The 12,722-nt window shown below is 39.1% G+C and overlaps 1 protein-coding gene across 1 annotated transcript in view; it reads left to right on the forward strand.

Moving 5' to 3' along the window:
* The window catches only part of myom2b (myomesin 2b), a 36,608-nt gene extending 25,114 nt beyond the window's left edge, over positions 1-11,494 (forward strand). Inside the window, exons 33-39 of the mRNA XM_083900805.1 lie at positions 288-384; positions 1,554-1,590; positions 4,950-4,972; positions 6,072-6,127; positions 6,218-6,307; positions 9,432-9,557; positions 10,999-11,494. Coding sequence (XP_083756931.1) covers positions 288-384; positions 1,554-1,590; positions 4,950-4,972; positions 6,072-6,127; positions 6,218-6,307; positions 9,432-9,557; positions 10,999-11,211 — 642 coding nt within the window. The 3' untranslated portion in view covers positions 11,212-11,494. The remainder of the gene's footprint in view (positions 1-287; positions 385-1,553; positions 1,591-4,949; positions 4,973-6,071; positions 6,128-6,217; positions 6,308-9,431; positions 9,558-10,998) is intronic.
* Positions 11,495-12,722: the final 1,228 nt, after the last annotated feature.

Here is a 12,722-nt window from a genome sequence, read left to right on the forward strand (position 1 = left end):
ACACATGGGTGATTTTTATGACAGTGATGCACCTCAGGTGGTGGCGCTGTTGCCAATCAGTGTTGCTTAAAAAGACCTCGGTGAGCCTTTGAAGAACGTGGCACCGAGGGGCAGCTGCGCGAGGAATTATAGAATAAAAACAATACATTTCCAAGTCTTTAAACTTCCTTTGACACTGTTTGTGTCAAAGGAAGCTTCATAAATGAATTATTTCATGTTTTTTTTTAAAGCTGAACACTGAGTGGTTTATTGGTCACATGACTGAAGAGTTAATTGTCACTTCACAGGTGATCGAGCCAGAGGACAAGGACAAAGGGTTGTACTCCATCGTGATCACTGACCCTGAAAACGCACATAAACGCACCCTGGACCTCAGTGGTGATGGTCAGTAGCTTTTTATGTTCTCCAGTTTGTCCTCATTTGTTCTTGTGTGTGTGTGTGTGTGTGTGTGTGTGTGTGTGTGTGTGTGTGTGTGTGTGTGTGTGTGGCCATTTTATGATAATACTGGAGAGAAAATGGGTTTTAAACAACACAGACACTTGTTTTTACGGAGCTCTTAGAGTGTTCAATGTATAGTGGTAAAGTTGTATCCAAACCAATATTTTTCATGTATGGTATGAAGGATTTTTAGTAAAAAAAATAAAAAAATAAGCAACACACACTACGGAGCCCCCGAAGTGACATGAGAAAAAAAAAAAAAAAATCGAGATCTCGAGTTTGAAAGTCGAGATCTCGAGTTTCCCAAAAAAATCTGAAAAAAAAAAAAATTGAATTTTTTTCCCCAAAAAAATAAAAAAAATAAAAAAAAATTTAAATTTTTTTTTCCAAAAAAAACAAACAAAAAAACCATTTCAAATTTTTTTTCCAGATTTTTTTTGAAAACTCGAGATCTCAATTTTTTTTATTTTTTTTTCTCATGTCACTTCAGGGGCTCCGTACACACACACACACACACACACACACAGTCAATAAAAATCACCAACAAAAAAGAGTGAATATTATCTGAGAAATCTGAGAAAAAAAATGACATTAAATGCTTTCCTGTGATTCAGAGATTATTTATAAATGTATTTATTTTTATTACCATTACATTTTGCTTTTAATTCTACTAGATGTGTTATACTAATGGAATTAACCGCCGGTTTAATCATGGATATTAATCTAAAAGTGGAATAAAAATACAGAACAACTAAAATATCAAGATATAAACATAAATCTTTGAGCATTAAACTTTATCCAAAGAAACTTCTCAGACTGCTATCTTATAACACTGAGCATGTTCTCAATAGTGACACTTTTGACAAATATTTCATAAGGTGACTGCATTTCCAGTTGCAGTTCTGTCCTCCTTCTCAAACTAAAACCCAGAGATAGTGTTTTTATGTTTCAGCAGAACCAGCTCTGCAACAAATACAGCACCTCATAGGACACAGTACAGTGTTATCATGGGTTACGATAGATACTATAGGTGCATTTTTATAAAAATAAACTTAAAAAGGCTATTTATATTGTGAACAGTAGCAGTGAAATTCTGTTTTTTTTATCTTTTACAGTATATGACAAGGCCTTTGCTGAGTTCCAGAGACTCAAGTAAGTGCACACTCCTGAGCCTCTAACTTTACATTTTATATCCACATCACATACTTTTTCTGTTTCAATGCTGAAAGTGTGACACTCTTGTGTCTCTGGACTGCTGTGACACTTTCTATAGCCACGTACTGAAAATCACATCACTCGTACCATGTTTTACACATAACAGTTCAAATTAAAGTTGGGCATTTGAAGGTCCCATATTATGCAAAATCAACTTTTTAATCATTCAAATCCTTATATGTGGGACTCTGGAGGCCCTATGAGTAGGCAAAGTGTGAAAAAAGATGACTCACTCATGTTTTCGTGGTCCTCCTCAGTCTCAGTACAGGAGATGAAACACGCAATGTTGACTTCCGCGCTCACTGGGACGTCACAATTAGCTAAATTCCTGGAATCGTTGTCTCGCGGAGCTCCACTTTGTCCATGAAACACGTGAGAGCGCTGGCGAGGGCAACGGCATCTGAAAACCAGAAGTCTGCGAAAAGTTCTATTCTTGGCTCCACAGTGCAGCACAGAGTTCTACAAGAACTTCCAGCATCAGAGGATTTATCTGTCCAGTGGATACATGTTATATATGACGGCAATGTGCCTGCTAGAGCCTGCAAATGATCACTTTTCCAAATGCTAACTGCTGTTAGCGCCCAGTAGCCTCTGTGCCTGTAATTTCCTGTCCCTTAAAGGGACAATGTGTAGTATTTATGGGTTTATATAACCCAAAATCCACTTTTTTATACATATTATGTGCTCCTGCATTGTCCAGTCGCTGTATAATAGTTTTTGTTTCATTTTCGTAGTGTTTCAAAAAGTCATGTAAAATAACATGGTCGCGGGCCGCGGTTGCATAGCCACTGTTAGCAGCGAGACGCCATGTTTCTACCGGAGCCTGTAAGGACAAACGCGAGAGAACAAATCAAGCGTCTCTTTACTTGTAGCTGAAGTCCCGCCTCCTCTCTCTCTGCTTCGTCTGCTATGGCCGCGGTAGCTCCGCCCTCTCCCTCACCTCACGAACCTCATCTGCTGACACGGAGAAAGACGACGAGGACGACATTTGACCAGCTGCGGATACCGTAGCGCTCAGGGAAGGGAGGGGGTGAGCAGAGCAGCAGGTCTTTGTTGTAAATTTCAGCCTCTCCTCTAGATGGCACTATAAACTATTTACTTCACCTTTAAGTTTAGTTTTACTTTTTTTTAAGGTGGCCATAAAGAGATACTAAACAGAGTGTTCTGAACAGGGCTGTTTCGGCAGAGTGATTGAACTGCTGTGGTGCTTCATCCTTATGGTATTTTGACCAAAGCATGTCACAGACATGTTCATTAGGACACCAGGGAACTTGGTTAACTTGGAGAAATATGGTATAATACGACCCCTTTAAAGGCACAACGACAAAAAAGAAGGAATACCGATGATTTCAAATGATCTATTGGATTTGATAGTTTTACTGTATCGCCTAAAAAAAAAACAATCCGATGCTACTGCTTCTGTTCGGGCAGCATCGTCTTTCCTCCCCGTCTGTTTAAGCATTCATTAAAGTGCGCCCGCGTTCAGTTTACTCAGCTTCTAAAGGTAGTGACAAGGTCAGAACCTTTAGCAGATGAAAATTACTCACTTGTTTGCACAGCGATGTGCGTCTGTCTTCTCTCATGTGCTGCTGAAACGCTGTCACTCGGCCACTACGTGAAGGTTTGTATGTGCTTTTCTGTGTAAAATAGCCACTGCAAACGCCTCAAACCACGCACGTCAAACTCAAGGCCCGGGGGCCACATCCGGCCCGCCACACAACTGTATTGGGGCCCTCGAGATTATATGTCTTTCCTGCTCTTCTGTTGACATACATATACCACATAAGACATAAAGGCCACATTATACTTCTCCGACTGCGTAATGCGTTATCCGTCTGCGTCACCACGTAGACCACTCGAGCATTTATACTTCTGCGTCGTGGTGACGGATAGGCGCTGCAATTTCCCGCCCGATCAGTAGGGGTCGCTGCGCAAGCTTGTTGTGCTTTTGGCTACAGTGAGCAATGGCGTCCGAGGGAGAAAGACTGTTGTTGTTGAAACAGCGGCCGTCACTTTTCTGTGTCCCGGAACGCAGTTTTAAGATAATTTGAGGCGAGAAACTGGCCATTTAGAGTCTAAACATGTGCTGTGTGTGTTAAGATATGACGTATTTATAGTTCGGCAGCGACGAAGTCGGCGGTGTTCAGCTCCGCCCTCTGTGGACGCTCGCTGCTCACTGTGAGCCGGCACAGAGCAGCTTAGCTCGGCCTGTCCTGAGGACCAATCGCAGCTCTTGCCGTCTCCGTTGTCCCTTGACGGAGTGACGGACACTTAAAAAATATTCCGTGCACCCGGAGACGACGCAGAGGCTCTTCGACAGGTTATGCGTCGACGCAGAGGACTCCGCGTAGCCTTCGCAGAGCACTTTACGCAGGAGTATAAATTGGGCTTAAGATGCATGTGACTATGGGCCTGTGTGTTTTAAATAAAAACAGAGAAAATCAGACGTTTAGACAGACGTATTGCTGAATTTCAGTGGAAAATGATTCATAAATGATTTACCCCCCATAATATTGGACTGGACACAGTTCTTCATTTTGGCCCTCCTCTCGACTTGAGACACTCCTGCCTTAAACTACAATTTATGTTACAAATCAAACACAAAATAAAAAATCAATGCGTTAAACTAAAGGGAAACACCCACCGACTCAATTTTGCGACTTAGGCTTAAAAAAAAAAAAAATCAATTGAAACGCCAAATATTAAACTCTACACGTGGAGAGATATTTGCTGCAAATCCCTTCTCTAATTAACATTCAAAGAAAGACTTTAAGGCAGGAAACATTCTCTAACACACTTTTGAATGAGGATCAACATGCCAGGAGGAGAGCAGAGTCCTCGCAGCCATCTGCTCACATGTCTGACCTCTGCTCCTCCCATGCTGCTCCGACTGTTCCTGTCCACTTATTACAAGGCAATATCCATTTTTTTTTTTTCCATGAAAAGATTCTCAAAGTCCCTCAGAAAAAAAAAAGAAGTGTTGTATAATGTGGTTTGGCTCCAAACCCAGAATAGATAGCTTGTGGCAAACCATCTGACCACAGTTATTGACCCAGCCATGGACAAGATATTACGTTTGTTGTCAGGCAGTGAGGAAAAAAAAAATATCATCACAAATATCAACCCTACAGCTCAACGCAGGATCAGAGGTTAACTTTACAGGTTTGATGCAGAAATTCACTTTATTTATTCACTTTTTTTTTTTTTTTTTTTAAAGGGAGACGTACAGTTTATGAAGAAAAAATACATATAAAAAAAACACTAACTTTTAAACCTGTCTTATCTTTGCCTTTCAGGGCTGAAGCTTACGCTGAGAAGAGTAAGTGCATCATCATCATCATCATCATCATCATCATCAGTGCTATCATAGGACTGTAAATAACTGTTGTTTTGTTTTAGATTAATATACAAAAAAATCTGTTTCCTATTGAAAAGTAAGGACATTTTGTAGATATTTAAAGTGTATTAGTAAAATTAGTTGTGTGTATAAAGTACCTAGAAGGGAAACTTGAGTAAACGTACAAGTATCTTAACAGAAAACAACTTTGGTAGAAGTCACTTTTTAAAATATTATTAAGTGAAAGTCTTAAAGTATATGACATTCGCTGTACTTAAAGATTCATTATGTAATAAATCTACTATAAATCTAAAATATTCATATAAGAAACTGAACTCACCAACAACAACAGTACAGCCAAAATATTTAAGTACCACAAATCATGTTTTGGCATGTGGCGCCACCTACCACCGTCGACCAATCATTGCAGTCAGAGTCTCAGCTGCTGAGCAACCACAGTTACGTCTGAGCTAAGATGGCGGAGAAAACGAAACCGAAAAAGACCTTGGTGTTTTGAATTTGAGTGTAGTAACTGTTTTTGGCCACATTTTTACATATGGCACCTTTAAGTAATCAAAAGTTATTTTCTGATATAAAATTTACTTAAGTTTTAGAAGTAAAAGTAAATGCATTAAAAAAGTAAGGATTGAGCAATGGTAGCTAAGTGGTGGGGCTAGCTGGAAGGTTGTGGGTTCAATTCCTGGCTCTGCTATATGTGTCCTTGAGCAAGACACACTAGCAAGCATGCTATATGTGTCCTTGAGCAAGACACTCAGACTAGAAAAGCTCTATATAAATACAGACCATTACCAACTCTTCTTCTTACGATTTTATTTGGTAATAACGAGTAACAAAGATAGTTAGAGGAAATGTAGAGGAGTTAAAGTCAAAGTTGCTAGAAATATAAACAACAAAGTAAATAGTGACAGATATGTGAATTTTGTATAAAGTATTTGTATTTTGTTACATTACAACACTGATTATAATAATTAAGTTTTTGCAGCCTGTCAAACATCATCATCAAGATACATTAACAAGCAAAAATAATAATAATAATGATTCTTACAATGCGTCATTACAGATCGTGGTAAGGTTATCGGAGGATTGCCTGATGTTGTCACCATTATGGAAAAGAAGGTAATGTTTTATCTCTCTCTGTGATTTCTGACTGTGTAAATATGTACACGTTTGTCTATATAATAAGTCATGTTTTTTTGCTTCCCACAGACCCTGAGTTTAACTTGCACAGTGTGTGGGGACCCCAAGCCGCAGGTGTCATGGCTGAAGATCGGAACAGAGGTTGAACCTGATGATAAGGTGAGCGATGCTGTCGCAGTGGCCGTGACAGGGATCACAGGGATGTTCATTTTATTTACTTTTTTCCGTTCTCACCTGTCAAACATTACTGCTGACTCTCTGAGCAGTTTAACCTCTTCAGAAAGCAGCTCCCTCTTTCTTCCCTCACGAATAATTAGGTAATTAATCATGGGGGGGGGGCTTACAATAGAATGTTTCCATCAGCTTGTCCTGAGATACTGTGGACTCCCTGAACTGCAGTGCGCTTCGACTGCATCACCGCCATTGGTTTCTCCACTGTATTTTGTTATTTTAAGATTTATATGTATACCTGTGCAGTTGCACACATTTGTAAGATATGCAACTAGAGTTTAAAACAGGTACTGCAATGTCCCCCCCCTCACAAAAACATAGATTCTCAAGGAGCTACACAGAATTTAGCAAAATGTGTGTTTCAACTGCGAATAAAGTCGTCAAACTAGTGGATAAATCCGGGATTTAAAATGAACATGTTTCCTTAGTCACGTTATGACTTAGGCACAGCTCTTTTAGCTAAAGTAACTTAACTTTAAAGTTGTATGCAACACATTTAAAGTGAAAAACCAGAGCTTTAAAATCATTTTACAGGGAGAGCATTGTTTTATTTTCGACTTTGTCCCTGATCCACTCTCCTTTCACTATAAGTTTAATGAGTGGGTGTCGGAACAGTGTGCGACTTGTGATATCTAGGAAAATAGAGAAATAGAGCTTTGCGCCCATATTCGCTCTGTCATTAAGGTCGCCCTCAGGACTTGTGACGTCAGCTTCTCAGAACTGTAATTCCTAAATGGTTGAATAACTGCCAGATATTGAAAGTTCGAAATTATCTTGGAAAAAGAAGCAGAAGCACTCACTCATTGAGCATCTTTTTGACAATTCTACAGCCATAAAATCTAAATAAATCCAGGTCGCCTGAATGTCATGATGGTCAGAAGAGGGCATACGAGCTGACATGCCCCCTGGCAGGAAACAATGTGGATCATCTCATAGAGTATTTTACCAGATCCACACAGATCCAGGTCAGATAGACAGTGGAGGTGAATCACTGCTACGCAACAAACTAAAGAGCAACAGATTTTGTGGTTAGCTACAGCAACGCTAGCACAGGGACGGACGGTTTCCATTACACTGTCCGAGCACGTTCCACAGCAGTGATTCACCTCCACCGTCTCTCTGTGGACCTGTCGATGACTGTTTGGACGTCCCGGGGCACAACATCCATCAACCATCTTCACTTTTATGATGAAAACAGCCGGCGAAGAGACGAGTTTTCTGACACGTTGGCTGATTTATGTGCCGTCTACTGTATAAGGGATGAACCGCAATGTTTCCTGTCCTGGGGGGGTGGGGGTGGGGCAACAACTCAAACACTGCGGATTACATAGTGTTGCTTTAATTTATCAATTTGTGTGTATTCTCATTAAATTAGGGTTGATGAAATGCGCAAAATCTAAATGGCGCAAATTGTGTGTCCATGATTGAACTGCTGCAAATTCCTGATTCCAGAGCCTCACATACACTGTACACATACTGCCGCTGTGATAACCCCACATCTGCTTTTAACTTCATCACCCATTAGAATCCCTTCCTGGAGGGGATGTACTTAGTAACTTAGGTGAGAACAGTGTTATCAGCAGCACACTCCTGCACCTGAAACGCAACACATCTACCTTTTACAACTCATTGACCTACTTGCCAAACTGTATAAGTCTACAGTTGGTCCCCAGTCAGTGGAAACTCTTTCAAACAGCATCGGCGTCCTAAGGCTCCTATCGGCTTTGAAGATTTAAGTTTGACAAACCTCCGTCCAGGAGGAATTTATGCTCAAGTTTGCCCTCGTCTTTATTCATCCCCTCACCTGACACTAATCTGTCTACAACAAGAGCCGACATCCTTGGTGATGTGTTTCCCAAACCTCTCCCTAATGCCTGCACCACCACAGAGACTAGTGAACATATTAACAGGAATAAAAAATCTGATACGGCACTGAAAATCAAAACAATGTCTACAAATCAGGTTTAAATACAAGTGACTTGATGCGAATGTTGACATTTGGTCATCCTTGGATTATCATTGTTGTTGGATAAACAATAATCATATTTTTGCCGGTGAGGCACTTTCCTCTGATAAGAGACAAAAGACAAAGCAAATACTCTCCAAGTCAAAAAGACACAATTCAAACCAACCAAAGCATTGGCTGTAAAATTGGACAACGTCTTCAGGAACAGAAACTGAAGCCAAAGTCTGTAACCTGTACTGATCGCTGATAAAGCAGGGCAAGGTTGTGCCATGATTGACAAGTAGTGCTACTCTGCAGGTGCGGTTGAATTTGCAGCGGACAAGCTCTCAGGCACGGCCCTAAACTCTTCAAAAAATCATATTTAAAAAGAATGAAAGAAAGATCTGAGGGTTCAAAACAGCAGTCTGCAAACCAAAAACTCCAAATAATACAAAACTATAAAAAGTTAAAAGTAGCAAAAGAGATAAAACTCTTATAAATGATGGAATAACCTATTGTGGTATTAACCTTTTACTGGTCGAAGAAGAAGAAGAAGAAACGCATGTTTGAAAAATCTTTTGCTTGAATTGATGTTGTTTTTTAGTTTCCCAGCATTAAATGGGTTTTTCTCTGAACAGGGATGTAATTAGCTCACTGCAAACGCCACTCACTTTAATGGCACTTGTTTCGCAGACGTTGAATAGAATCGAGTGGGCAGGTATGAGACGGCGGAATAAGTCAGAATACGAGTCCTCTTACAGATAATGTCACAACTCTGGAGACTGCGCGCGGATATAGCTTTGTTTAAATAGTCGTTAATTTCCTCAAATGTATAGATTGAGCTAACGGGGCTGAGACGAACAGAACAGACTGGAAATAAATCAATATTCTCTTGTGTCCAGTGTGAGCAGTGCTCAGTGTTTGCTGAGGGGGGAGTTGTCAATCAAACCCCCAATCAAACTACTGCAGAGTAAAGAGTGAAAAGAACGAAATCCGTTATGAAGTCAACATTTTAACTGGCAGGGCGTTTAAAAATGTTAAAGTATCTCAAACAGTCCCTGTTCTGCCTTTTCACTTTTGTGTGTAACCTTTGATTTCCTATTCCAGTACACGGTCTCCCTGGACCAGGGCAGGTTTGCCAGTCTGACGATCAAAGGCGTTTCTATGGAGGATTCTGGCAGATATACCATGATCGTCCAGAATAAATTCGGAGGAGAGTCTGTGGATATAGTGGTGAGTGTCAAACGACTGGATTTACTCCCCAAAGAGAGGGGATATATCTGTGTGAGCGCACACTTATATTTAATTCAGTCACCTTATGACTTTTCTTTGACCTTACCTTTACGAGGTAATTTTAGAAAAGTGGGTGTTGTTTGACGTCAGTTGCATGCACCTGCGCTCTGCGTCCTGAGCTCAGCGATCCGTGGTTCTATCTGAAAAAGAAAAAAATTAATTTAGCCACTTAACATAATACTTGATAAAAATCAGCCTCAGCTTTAACGTGCAGTTTGTTATTTCTGCTGCTTTGTGTCTCTCAATCAAAGCAATAACATACAAGAGCTGATTTGATGATGTTGGGAAGCAGAGCAGGGTCATGGGAAATGTTATGTTTTATCTTGATATTTTTTTTTTGGTCTTTAAAAGGGGAGAGCTTTGGCAGCAGAGCACGCAGATACTGTAACGGCAAAGTCACGATCCACTAGTGACAAAATACACAGAATAAAATGAAGAAGAAACTGGAGACAACACACCAGTTAGTTATACCTAATATGTCCTGCACCTTGACATTTCATAGGGGGGTTCACCATTGAAGTTACAGCAGAGACATTTGACCTGATGACAAAATTAAAGTTTATTTTACTTTGTAAACTACTTCAAAAAATAGTGCTGGGCACCAGGTTAACTCACGCATGACGCGTTTCCATGACGGCTGACCGGAAAAAGATGCACGTGACGTCATGTTTACGTGCGGTGACACTGGAGTCCAGGCACCGTTTACCAGCTAGCTCCGTTAGCTTCTTTAGCGCCGCTAACGCGCCTACAGTCGAACTGGAGTTGTCTGTTTATTGAACGAAAAAGAGCAGCGCTACAAATAAACAGCGCAACCTGTTTACTGCGTATGTGTGCCTCTGTTTTTTAGCGTTACTTTAGAGAGGCGTTTAACATGCCCAGCACAATAATAAACCTGTGAATTTAGCTCACACAAAACATGAGTTATTGGTCTACTCTACATCTTCCTTACATGTATTAATACATTTGGATTTACTTTAGTATCGCAAACATACTGTGAAACAACTCTTGCAACTCAATCTCCAGTTTCCTGTAAGAAAAATGTGTCCAATAGCAAGTTTAAGTAATGCTACGGAAGAGGATTAGGGCCAAATGTGAAAAGAATTGGAAAACAGCCCTAATCCTCTTCCGTACAATGCATACATTCTTAAACTAGCATAAACTTGGATGATTGTGCAGCAGATTCTATTCCGTAAGAGTCATAGTTCTACTCAGCTTTCACCTGCCTCAGCACAGGGAGTTCCACAAAGAGCTGTCGCCTCATCAACCCCACTTCACAAACCCTGAACCATCACTTTAACCAACAGTGTTTTTCAATTTTATTTAACTGTCATCTCTCAAATGCAAATAGAAAAAGTCCTATATTCTCTCTGACTTTCTACAGGTGACCACGTACCGCCACGGAGAGAAAATCCCTGAGGCGAAACCGACTTTGACCCCGAAGGTGATCATCCCTCCCAAGCTTCCCATTGAAATCCCTCAGACGAAGTCTCAGCCCGCTGCTGCTAGCCCCGCCCCCTCCACTCCGAGCCCTGCCCCTCCCAAGGCCGCACCAGGAAGGGGGGTGAAGAGCCCCACCCCTACGAGGAGGAAGTAGAAACCATGACAGTGATATACGTGAAAGAAGAAGAAAGATATTCACACCCGGAGCACATGCAGACCACACAGAGTTTTGAAGCTTTTACTGGTGCTTATCCATTTGGATAAATGTTAAAAAAAAAAATAAAAATAATGAAATGAAATTGAGTTAGCCCACTGTGGAACGAATGAGGTAAAAGGTAAAACTGCATCACTGTGCAAATGAGTCACTCAGTAGAGAGTTTATTTTAATTGAAATGAAGTGAAAAGAAACTTGAATAAAGGAAAATTTCCACACACGGCTTTGCATATCATGCTAAGTGTCTTACTTGGACTCAAGTCTGATTCAAACACGATTTCTGGATTTTCAGGATTTGACTTGGACTTAAGATGATAAAATTCATATTAATTAGACATACAGTGTAGTTCAATTGCTTTGGTCTGCACCAGTCAGAAAAATGTTACAATGTAGCAAACAGACGTGGGTCCAAAAATTGACAAAAACATCATACTAAACTATATCGTCCAAAATTTGAAGAAAAAAAATGTACCCAAAATTTGAAAAAAAAAATTTACCCAAAATTTGAAAAAAAAAATTTACCCAAAATTTTTGGTCCAAAATTTGACAAAAACATCATACTATACTATATCGTCCAAAATTTGAAAAAAAAGAAATGTACCCAAAATTTGAAAAAAAAAAATTACCCAAAATTTTTGGTCCAAAATTTGACAAAAACATCATACTATACTATATCGTCCAAAATTTGAAAAAAAAAATGTACCCAAAATTTGAAAAAAAAAATTAGCCAAAATTTTTGGTTCAAAATTTGACAAAAACATCATACTATACTATATCATCCAAAATTTGAAAAAAAAAAATGTACCCAAAATTTGAAAAAAAAAAATTACCCAAAATTTTTGGTCCAAAATTTGACAAAAACATCATACTATACTATATCATCCAACATTTGAAGAAAAAAAATGTACCCAAAATTTGAAAAAAAAAATGTACCCAAAATTTTTTGTCCAAAATTTGACAAAAACATCATACTATACTATATCGTCCAAAATTTGAAAAAAAAAAATGTACCCAAAATTTGAAAAAAAAAAATTACCCAAAATTTTTGGTCCAAAATTTGACAAAAACATCATACTATACTATATCATCCAAATTTTGAAGAAATTTTTTTTACCCAAAATTTGAAAAAAAAAATTTACCCAAAATTTTTGGTCCAAAATCTGACAAAAGCATCATACTATACTATATCCTCCAAAATTTGAAAAAAAAAATGTACCCAAAATTTGAAAAAAAAAAATTACCCAAAATTTTTGGTCCAAAATTTGACAAAAACATCATACTATACTTTATCGTCCAACATTTGAAAAAATAAATTTTACCCAAAATCTTTGGTCCAAAATTTGACAAAAAAGTCATACTATACTATATTGTCCAAAATGTGATTTCTTTTTTTTTTTTTTTAATTGAGTATAGCATGTTATAGCAACCTAAGGAAGTGATTTGAAGTGAGG

Source organism: Microchirus variegatus, assembly GCF_963457635.1.
Source record: "Microchirus variegatus genome assembly, chromosome: 14".
In the NCBI taxonomy this organism is placed as follows: Eukaryota; Metazoa; Chordata; class Actinopteri; order Pleuronectiformes; family Soleidae; genus Microchirus; species Microchirus variegatus.